Below are 11415 nucleotides of genomic sequence, written 5' to 3' on the forward strand. Positions count from 1 at the left end.
GGAGAGAGATATCTTCCATCCACTAATTCACTCTCCAAATGCCCACAACAGTTGGGATGGGGCCAGGTCTTATTAAGGACCCTGGATCTCTGACCAGATCTTCCACTTGGGTGGCAGGAACCTAAGTACTTGAGCCATCATCTGTTGCCCCAAGGATGTACACTACCAGAAAGCTGGATTAGAAGCACAGAAACTAGGACTCAAGTCAGGCAATCCAATATGCGATGTGGGTGTCCCAAGTATTGACTTTAAACTGCTGCACCAAATACTCATCCCAGTTTGGGTTTCTTTTGAAAATAAAAAAAAAAAAAATTGAAGTGCTGGTGCTATTAATGTTTTTTTTTTTTTTTAAAGATTTTTATTTATTTATCTGACAGGTAGAGTTACAGACAGTGAGAGAGAGAGACAGAAAGATCTTCCCTCCATTGGTTCACTCCCCAAATGGCCGCAATGGCCAGAGCTGCGCTGATCCGAAGCCGGGAGCCAGGAGCTTCTTCCTGGTCTCCCAGGTGGGTGCAGGGACCCAAGCCCTTGGGCTATCCTCCGCTGCCCGGGCCATAGCAGAGAGCTGGACTGGAAGAGGAACAGCCGGGACTAGAACCCAGAGCCCATATGGGATGCTGGTGCTGCAGGTGGAGGATTAACCAAGTGAGCCACGGCGCCGGCTTCTATTTTATTTTACTTTTTTTATTTTTATTTATTTGACTGAGAGAGAGAGACAGAAAGAAAGGAAGCGTGCCAAATCTTTATTAGCCTGATTGCAAAAAGAGAACTTTATGGTTTTCGGTGGAGGTCTCAGGTCAGATTATGCAAGGCCATATCAGTTAGTCAAATGGGAACAATATTTTATTTTTTCTATCCTGCTAAGATTTTAATCAGAATTGTATTGATGTACAGAAAAACGTAACTGAGAAAAATCTTTCCAACACTGTTAGCAATAATATTTATTGAAAAATCAAAACACTTATGATGACAAGAATGTTCATTGTCAATATAACACAATATTGCTCTATAATTCCTAATTTGTGCAACAAGGCAATGAAAAAGAGTAGGAATGGCTTAATTTGGGTTTGAGCACCAGAAAACAAAAAGGGTATTAAAAAATAAGTGGAGTGTTGTCTTGTTTTGCAAGATATACAATTTTATGTAGCTAATTCAGCAGAGGTGATACTGAATTATTAGAATTAATATGAAAGCATACTAGGGTGCCAGATTTTAAAAAAATTATAAACTAATTGTTCCCCTACAGACCAGGAATATTACAAAAGAACATATGAAATAAAATGTAAATCTGATTTGTATATTTTATAAAACGTAGAATCAATATACACAAGAATAAATCCAACAATTAGTATGTAAAATCTCTCACAGAAAACTGGAATAAACAGCAACCTTCATTCTGAGATAGTTTAGAATTCCTAAATATATGAAGACTTATACATCGGGAGACTCAATGCAATGTTTCTGCAATACATTTGTTTTAAATTATTATGTTTCCATTGCATCTAATATATTAGAAAGCAATTTGAACATAAGGCACATTTGTATTTGCTTTCATGCAATGTCAAAAGTGGGAAATAATAAGTGAATGTGGGAACAATACTTTTTAAAGCAGACACGTGCCATCACATTTGTGACATGTGCATATCTCCCTGAAGACCTATGTCATGTACTCTAACACATGTACACCAATCTATATACTAGTCTTAAATAGAACAAGAGTGTTTCAGATGCTCCCAGGGACTTGAAGGATAGAATATCTGGGATAGGATAGCTTAGTTGAAATCAAGGACTCTTGTGGTTTCTTCTTAAGGGAATAACTGAGATGTCTCAAGAGTAATCACCTCCTTGGGTTTTCCAGAAACCCCACATCTTACCTGATATCTTTCAGGTGAGAAGTCACATGGAGGCATTTTGGGTTTTGTATGAAGACTGAGCTTGGCTACAGATGTCCGGGAAGCACCTACTGAAAATGAAGTGAATTAAGATTTTAGTTAAGCATGACATTGGTCTGTTAATGGCAATCACCTATAGTTCACTAAATCAGGGTGCCTAGGCAATTTTGTTTCTAGTTTAAAAGAATCATTTTAATCAGGGCTCAATTTGGATTTAAAAACTGAAGTATTGCTATCTCAATAATAAATTTGCTGGAGGAAAAAAGGATTGTTCTTGAATTTAGTCTGGAATAATGGCGGGTGCTGGGGGAGCTATGATTTTTTCATGGCAGTTCCTCACAAGCATAGGAAGCTCATTTGAGGCTGAATCCTCACCTAAAGTGACGGCAATTCTTTCTTCAGTTGACAAACCTGCCAATGCAGTGTGTGGCTGGAATCCATTCATTAGAGGAGCTGTCTAGACTTGGAGCTGCCTATATAATTGCCTATATATTGGCTGGTACCTGGTTGGCTCTTAGTAACATGGAATTAATGGCTGTTGACCATTCTGGTAGGGAATGAGGAAGGTTAGGTATTGGGCGATGTGGTACATTAACAGATACGTATGAATACATTTGGAAGACAAACCCTTCCAAACAAAGGCTGGCAGCATATGACCATGAAAAATAGAGAGAAACTGAGCCATGGAATCACTGAATATTTGTTTGGAGGTAGGGGAAACCTTTGGTTTTGTTGGGTGTTGGGTGTCAAAATGCTCATCATATAGATGAACCTAAAATGGTAAATTAATTTGTTTAGGGTCACCAAGCTAGTTAGCTAAAGAACAAGATTGAGACTCCAAGTTTCTGACTCCTCACCTCATCCTCTTTTTTGTTCATTTGCTGTCCATGTTCCCTACCCTGCCAGCATGAGCCTTGGCACTTATGCCAGTGAGGTGGGATAATGGAATCAGGGAATACCACAGCTGGAAGAGGGGTCTCAAGACCTTATAAGTACTTTTGGAGAATAATGCTCCTAATTTTTAAGATTCAAGGCCAATACCAAGATAATTCTACAGGTGGAGAGAGCTGAGGAAATGATGCCTCTATTCAGCCTGAAGGTTTGAATGCATGGGTGAAATGTTGGTGTTTTGTGCAGTTTTGAAGTCACAGTCCTGAAGAATACAATGAAAATTATATTTTTAAAAGCAGGGGGGAAGTAACAGCACTGAATATATATATTTTAAAGAGATCCCATTCATTTTTTTTTGCTGTAAATTATCACTAATGTCATTAATTTGCTCTTACTTTAAAAGTGATTTTTCTGGCTACCCAAGGCATAGAAATGACAAAAAAAGATAGCTTACTTTTCTGAGAATTTTACCTTTTGAAAAGCTTTTCATTGTGTCTCTCTGCATTAGTTACTCTTCCAAGATGGAAAAAGATATTCTGAGTGTTTCCAAGAACTAAAAATAACTTACTCCATCCGTCTCATTTTCCTATCTATAAAATTAGAGCTGTCCATTGAGGAGATTTTAAGTACTTCTGACTCCAAGGTTATGGGATTATGAAAGTAGGCTAGAGTGGGAAGAGAACTGGAGAGAAGGACTTGATAACAAAAAGCAAGAATTTTCAATGTTAAGGCAAGTTAATTAATTCATTCATTTACCAAAATGATAAGCATATAATGATGGAGGAAGGATTCCAAATGAAATCATGAAGTCTTGCCCAAAGGAAAGAAGGAAAAAAGGAAAGATGGAGGGATGGCAGAGAGCATTGACAGAGAGATGGGGGAAAGAGGGAAGGAGAATAGGAAGGAAGGGAGACAAACAGCAAGCAAGACGGTCAGGAAAAGAAATAGTTAATAAGTGAAATAATGCAGATAACTAAAAAAACCTAAAATAACTAAAAAAAAAACTATTAATGTCATACCACACCACTTAATCAACAATAGAAAGTAAAAATAAGAGTAATGATAGTGATAATTGATGGACAAAAAGACATAAAGTGCTTTGGTATTATTTTCCAGAAAATAATTGAAAATTTAAACCTTTAGATAACCAAAAACATTCTTTATTGAAAACTGTCTATTTTAAAATGAAATCAGAAGATGAAAGTTATCTGTACCCCATGTTCATTGCAGCACAATTCATAATAGCTAAGATATGGAATCAACACAGATGTCCATCAACTGATGACTGGAAAAAGAAATTATGGTGTGTGTGTGCTATAGAATACTACTCAGCAATAAAATAATGAAATCTTGTCTTTTGCAACAAAATGGATGCAACTGGAAACCATTATACTTAGTGAAATGAGCCAGTCCCCAAAAGACAGATACCATTTGTTTTCCCTGATCTGTGGTAACAAATGGAGCACCAAAAATGCTAGGTATTGGAGTGAAACTGATGTTTAGAGCTTCACTGTTTGTTTATAGCACTTGTCTCTACTATTGAGGAACAGTGATTTTTTTCTTCATACTATTTGTTGAACTCTTTACTTAGTGTAGGGTTAATATTATGAGTATAAAGTAAGCTGAAAGTAGATCTCAGTAAAAATTAAGAGTGGGAATAGCTTCCATAGCCTTGGCAACTCATGACTGGAGCCTAGGGAGATTACTGACGCCATAAACAAGAGTGTCAAATTGTTAAGTCAACAACAGGAGTCACTGTGTACTTACTTCTCATGTGGGATCTGTCCTTAATGTGTTGTCCAATGTGAAGTGATGCAACAACTAGTACTAAAACAGTATTTTTACACTTTGTGTTTCTGTGTGGGTGCAAACTGATGAAATCTTTACTTAGTATATACTGAGTCGATCTTCTGTATATAAAGATAATTGAAAATGAAAAAAAAAAAACCTTGGTGTTAAATTGGAAACTGCATAGAAAATTAATCAATTTTTTAAAAATATCATGTAGGATCTCTGTCCTTAATGTGCTGTACATTGTGATTTAATGGTATAACTAGTACTCCAACAGTATTTTTCACTTTGTGTTGCTATGTGGGGGCAAACTGTTGAAATCTTTACTTAATATATACTGAACTGATCTTCTGTATATAAAGAAAATTGAAAATGAATCTTGATGTGAATGGTTGCGGGTGGGAGGGAAGTTATGGGGGGGGGGAAGCCATTGTAATCCATAAACTGTACTTGGGAAATTTATATTCATTAAATAAAAGTTAAAAAAAAAAAGAAGAGGGAGGAAGAGAAATGATGGGAGCATGGGTGGGAGGGAGGGTAGAGTGAGAAGTATCACTATACTCCAGAATCCGTATATATGAAATATATGAAATTTGTATACTTTAAATAAAATCAAAACAACAAACAAAAAAGGAAAATGAATTGTTTCGAGGATGATGTAAGAATTGAGGGTTCATAAAGCTTTTCTTGGATTTTTGAAAGTTGTGTGCACATACGTGTGTGAGTATTATGAGGGGAAGAAGAAAGAGACAGTGTGGGGTGGGGAAAAAGATAACAGAGAATTGGTTTAACAAAACTGAATCCCAGGTCTGTTTCTGAAGGCATTTTGTGTTTCTTTTTATACTTTAATTGATCTAATATGGCCTTTTTAGGGCAAACACAGGTGACAGCTAATGCTTTTCATCTAATTCACAAATTTCCACTTAGACCCACATGGAAACGTTAGGACAAGTAAGGAGGAAATTCAGTTTGGAGAACAGCACCACCTTGGTATATTAGACACCAAGTGGGTAACTGGATTTATTTCTCAGCTGCTTGATTCTCACAGTTCTGTAGGAGACAGTTAAGTCCTTAACTTTGTTTTCTTTCCCTGAAATTCCAATATCAAACAGGGAAAACCTACTGGGCAAGGTTAGTGAGAGAAAACATTTTTTTTCAGGCATCTGGAAATCTTAAGGAAAATTCTCTTTGTGATGAGAAAAACTTTTCTGACATCTGCAGACAGGTTTCAACCCACGGGGAGCATTTATCAAGGTTTTCTTACCTTTTCAAATAAAAAAGAAGTTATAGGATACTGAAAGACACTCAGTGGGCCCATTACAGTTTATTAAAATGTTAATTATGTCAGTTTCTATATAGCATCTTGTCCCATTTGGTATCTCATTTGATAGCTGGGATAGCCAATAAGTTAGGGAAGGAGGATTTTATTATCCATCCCCTTGTAGCCCAGGCAGTGACAGGTTCAACAGGGAGCCTTGGCAGCTTTGAGGGCCCTTCATGGCACTGAAGGTTTGAGACACCCCTTCCCATGAGGGTAGGTTACACCTTTGTTGGAGTCTGGAAGTGTGTGGGGCAGTGGTTGCTTGGGATGAAATTTCTTTTTTGATTTTAAAATCATAACTGATACATAAAAATTACATATATTTGTGGGGGTACTATGTGATGTCTCCATATGTGCGTGCATTGTGTAGTGTTCAAATCAGGGTGAATTTATCTCCTCAAGTGTTTATCATTTTTTTTTTTTTGTGGTGAAACCATTAAAAATGCTTTCTTCCAGCTTTTAGAAAAATCTACACAAGATTTTATTGTTATGTGCAAACACCAGAACTTCTTTCTCCTACTGAACTATAGCTTTTTGCCTATTTTTTTAAACTTGTATTTAATGAATATAAATTTCCAGTGTACAGTTTATGGATTACAATGGCTTCCCCCTCCCATAACTTCCCTCCCACCCGCAACCCTCCCCTGTCCCGCTCCCTCTCCCCTTCTATTCACATCAAGATTCATTTTCAATTCTCTTTATATACAGAAGATCAATTTAGTATATATTAAGTAGAGATTTCAACAGTTTTGTGCCCATTTGTTAATATTTTCCTCATGGCGGGGGTGGGGGGTGGGGACCCATTGTTCTCATGGGCGCCCTCTGCCATGGAGCTGCCCTGGAGAGTGGGTCCTTTGCCTTGCATAAAATGTCCCATTATGGCAGGAAGTTGCAGAGGGCACTTTTCCTACTGTGAGCCCCTGTTTCTCTGTGGAAATCATCTCTGCTCCACTGTGTGAAATCTGAGCAAAGGGTTATGCATGCCAGGTGTCTGCCTTCCAACAGCAAAGCCATTTCCAGGCTGTTCTTCCAGAAGTGACTGCTCCTCCTCCTCCAGTTGATTTTCTCAGTCTCCTATCAAACCTCCACATCCTTCAGTATATACTCTCTTTTCCTCAGAGGCAGTTGGCATTGTTCCAGGCTAGAGCTCGCCTGTGGTTATTCCTTTTGACACATTTGGGAATTGGTCTTCTCCGAGATCACCCCTCCTGGCCCTTAGCATGCATAAAGTCAGCTCTTCCACAGAGCAAGGGTTGCCTATGGGGTGCAGGTAGGAGGTCTCCCTTTTGGGCTAATTTTAAATGTTTTCTTAAAAAAGGTTTTGCAGGAGTCTTGGGAAATCTCTCAGTGGGAAATGAGTATTACTTATCATCCATTTACCTTCCTGTGAACCCCTGTTTTTGTGTGAGCGAAGGAACCTGGTACAATGGGGCACATACCTTACCTCCCTGGGAATGGTGTAAAGCTAATTATTAACCAATTAGTAAGAAAGAAAATACTGCTGAGACATTTTCTCTACCCTTTATGCTGAAAACAAATTGCGTTTATGGCTTTGAATCCATCTTTAGCCCAAAGTGATTTTGCATAGCAAGCATATTTTATAACTTATGCACACCAATGTCATACAATAAATATGTAAGTGTTACATGGGGTTGTGACTTTATTTTCACTTCCCTGATAACAATTAAAACATGGTGATCTCCCTACCTACTTCAACTCCTGTCTTTCCCTCTCTCTCATTTTATTTTTCTATCCCCTCATCCTTAGATTTTATTATTAGCATCTATCTTTATAGATATCTGTCTCTTTGTTTATTTGTTTATTCTTGTTTCTCTTTCACACAGCTGGAAAGCACAAGGCTAGGGGCTTGGTCTTGCTCACTGTGGCTCTATCTGCTGCTAAGTGGTACTCAATTACTTTGAATGTGTATTTTGCAGAAAGCCTGAGGTCTAGAAGTGTGTATTCATTGAATGGATGGTAGGAAGTGCAAACACAAGTAGACATATTCCTAGGGATAGGAAGTAAGAAAGTAGAAATAAAGGGCTCCCATGTTTTTTAAAGCCTAGGAGAGGGGTGTGGCGTTCATGTCTATGTGAAATGAGTGTGAAAGATTCCTTCTCTTCTGTAGTGTCCTTGTTGGAACTGCAATAAAGAATCTCCTCTGAGCTCATCAAGATCTGTAAACATCAAGCTTCACCTGCCATTTCTGGGTCACTTGCTACTACCAGCAATTTTGTCAGCAACTGTTACTTTCAGCATAATCTGTTTACTCTGCATAAGACTGGATATAATTCTATCTCTTTCTCAGAAACAGTTGGCATTTAGTGATGTTCTGGCAAAAACCCCACAACTGAGGGAAAAAAGAAATCCAAACAGGATTGGGTAGAAGAGGACCTGCTGGGCTCCCTTTAAATTTGAACCTGGCTTTGAATCCCAAGTTGTCACACAGGTTTCTGCCTTTGTATTTCTTAATCATTCTTTGTTCTCCTGCCTCCTTGTCTGTGCAGTGGGATAGTAGTACTCCCAAGTTTAGTTGAAGATGAAGCAATGATGCATTTAAGGTATCAGGCCTATCTTAAGTTTTACAAAATCATATTTGTGGTGGAGGATGGAGGGAAAGCAAGTAGGAGAGAAGGAATGAGGAAGAAACAGGAAAGACGAGGAGCAAATGAAGATGAACTGATCATGATGGGGGTGAAAAAGTGTCGTCTATGTCTGTTTAGGATCTGTAGGGCAGATGTTCCTATGCAGATGCTCACAAACATGCAGACACCTGCTTCTGCTCCTGTGTGCATGGGGAGATTGGTGAGGAGGTGCAGGGTTATAGATCCATGTGAAAGACTCAAGTGCAGAGGATATAACTCCTGAAGCCACCCGTGTCTGGCTACCCCAGTCTCTCCATATTTTCTGTGCCTTCGGTAGTGAGAGGGGAGTCTGAGTGCATAGAGAGGCCCTGGGGTTCAGTTCCAGCCTGGGGTCTAGTCTCAGACTGGATGACTCTGCATAAATCCTGTGCTCTTCTGAGTTTCCCTGTCAGAGACTGAGGGGAAGGGTCTCACCTCACTGGGGCATGGTGGAAATCAGTAAGGATGTTGTACTGTCTATGTCTTTAAATAGCTATCCCTGGGCATCCATGTATTGGACTTCATACTTTATTTTGAGTTGCTTTCATTTGACTTCTCTACATTATGGCTGAAATCGCATATTATATTTTCTTTTTAAATTGTGTACAGCCAGGGTTCATTAGCCATGAATTTCAAAAGCAGATAGTACAAAATGCTGGCTATGAAAAGAAGGCAGTGAATCAGATGGGGTCAGAACTGACTGCTCTGTTGCATACTCTGTCTTAAAGATCCCATCCAGGGCTGAGGCTCCTAAATCCCAGGCAACAGGCAGAGCTCAGGCCTTCCCTGCTGGCCCACCCTCAGCTGTCCCATGTCCCCCCAGTTTCCACTCACGGCTCAAGGCAGGGCATGTCTTGGGGATCCTGGGAAAGGCTCTTTGCAAACGTCTCCAGTATAGAGTCATCTCTCCTCGGCAGAAAGCAAATCTCCACAGATGCAGGTTGGAGGCGGGATCCCGCTGCTCACTGACCGGCTGGACTCTGAGTTGAGGAGGTGGGGTAAGCCTCTAGATGAGGAATCCTGTACTGGTGACTGCCAGTAACCTTGGACATGTCCCAGAGCCTGCCTCTGATTGCAACAATGCTTTAAAGGGGGAGAGAAAGGAAAGGTAGGGGAGAGGAGAGGGAAGGAGGGGAGAGAGAGTGAGAGAGAAGAGGCAGACAAGGTGAAGGCCGCCTGGACTAGCTTTGTTAGTCTTGTGCTACAGGGAATCTCATCAGGGAGTGTGACTCCCTTGAGGTGGGTGGTAGTGGGTGTGGATGAGGGATCAGATATCTTTGAGAGGATCAGAGTTGAGAAATAAGTGATATGAATAAGAGAGTGGGAAGGAAGATATGCATAAAGTGAATGAACAAATAGATCGGTTTAGGGGGTCCTCAGGAGAGAAGAGGCAACAATTGGGAAGGGGTGGGCACCAGAGAAGAGGGCACCAAATAGCAAGGGAAGGCTCTGGACAGATGTGGATCCTCTTAGGTACTGGAATGAGGCAAGGGATTGAGAGCAGAGCAGTTAGTGTCTTAAATTCCATTTATCATTCCTGCCTCACCCTAACTCCTATGTCCACAGACAACTGCTTCATACACAACTGTTTAATATACATCCTTTTGTTGTCCTGTGTTCCTGTAAATCGTGTATTGATTGGGATATATGTGGTTTTAATTTATGCAAACATGTGCAATAGATGTCTTTGTGTATTCCACTCAGAGCCATGTTTTTAAGATCCAATCAGGTTGCTATGAGTAATGTCTTCCAGGTTTTCAGTTGCTTCAGAGGAGTCAATGTACTATGCATAGTAGTGCATAACTGGAACTCAGGGATCAAGAGAACAGGTGTGGGTGGGGGCTGTTTAGCCTGTACTACCATGCAGAGGGGTCAACTGCCTTGATCACTTCCTTCACCAATACCCATCGAGTCCTGGAGGAAAGTCTGGCATGTGCTCTTTGAAGCCACTGGGCTGTGAAGGGGTTTGCATTTGGGAATGCTGCCAGATGCAGCCTTCTTTGCCTGGTGATGTTTGTTGGGATGTAAGTATTGAGTTTGTTATGGTGACAGTGCCCAACTTCAGGAGCTACCTGGAGTGAGGTTCTCAGTTCTGGAGGGAAATGTGTACTTACACATATATACATGTATATGAGTATATGCCATTTCAACAACTGCCCATAGTCAGAAATGTAGCTTTTCATGTAAAAATATAGATCTATGTCATCTTCATTAATTCTTTCATAATATTACATTGTATATTTTATTTAATTGTGAGAAGTTTTTAGTTACTGCCTTAGTCCGTTTGGGCTGCCATAACAAAATACCTTATTCTGGGTAATTTATAAACAAGTATCCATACGGCTCACAATTCTGGAGGCAGGGAAGTCCAACATCAAGTTCACCTGTGGATTAGTCATCTGGTGGTGCCTTGTTTGTATCTTCACACAGCCAGAGCTGCAAACAACTTCCCCTGGGTGTCTTATAAGGCCCTACTCTCATTCATTAGGACTCCACCCTTATGATCTATTCATCTCTCAAAGACCCCTGCCTGCTAACACCATCACCTTGGGGATTAGGATTTAACATATGAATGTTGGGTGTACACAAACATTCAGAACAAATCAGCTATTATTTCAAATATTTTTTCTGATCCACTCTTCTTCTAATACGTCTTTTTCACTTTATTTGAAAGGCAGACAGATGAAGACAGTGACAGAGAGATCTTCCAGATGCTAAAAACTCCTCTAATGCTCACAACAGCTGGTACTGGCAGGTGGAAGCTGGGAGCTGGAAACTCAATCTGGGTCTCCCGCATGGGTGAGAGGAACCCAGGTGTTTGAGCCATTACTGCTGCATCTCAGGGTATGCACTAGCAGGAAGTTGGAATTGGAAATGCAACCATGACTGGAAT

At 39.9% G+C, this 11415-nt stretch overlaps 1 protein-coding gene across 3 annotated transcripts in view; it reads right to left on the reverse strand.

Moving 5' to 3' along the window:
* Positions 1-9518, reverse strand: part of AGXT2 (alanine--glyoxylate aminotransferase 2) — a 43053-nt gene extending 33535 nt beyond the window's left edge. The window contains exons 1-2 of one of the 3 annotated variants that reach the window (XM_062212518.1): positions 9357-9517; positions 1878-1963 (exon numbers count right to left, since the gene is read on the reverse strand). In XM_062212518.1, coding sequence (XP_062068502.1) covers positions 1878-1963; positions 9357-9426 — 156 coding nt within the window. In that variant the 5' untranslated portion in view covers positions 9427-9517. Of the gene's footprint in view, positions 1-1877; positions 1967-9356 lie in introns of all 3 variants that reach the window. The other 2 variants (XM_062212516.1, XM_062212519.1) reach the window with 2 other exon arrangements.
* Positions 9519-11415: the final 1897 nt, after the last annotated feature.

Source organism: Lepus europaeus, chromosome 15 (assembly GCF_033115175.1).
Source record: "Lepus europaeus isolate LE1 chromosome 15, mLepTim1.pri, whole genome shotgun sequence".
Classification (NCBI taxonomy): domain Eukaryota; kingdom Metazoa; phylum Chordata; class Mammalia; order Lagomorpha; family Leporidae; genus Lepus; species Lepus europaeus.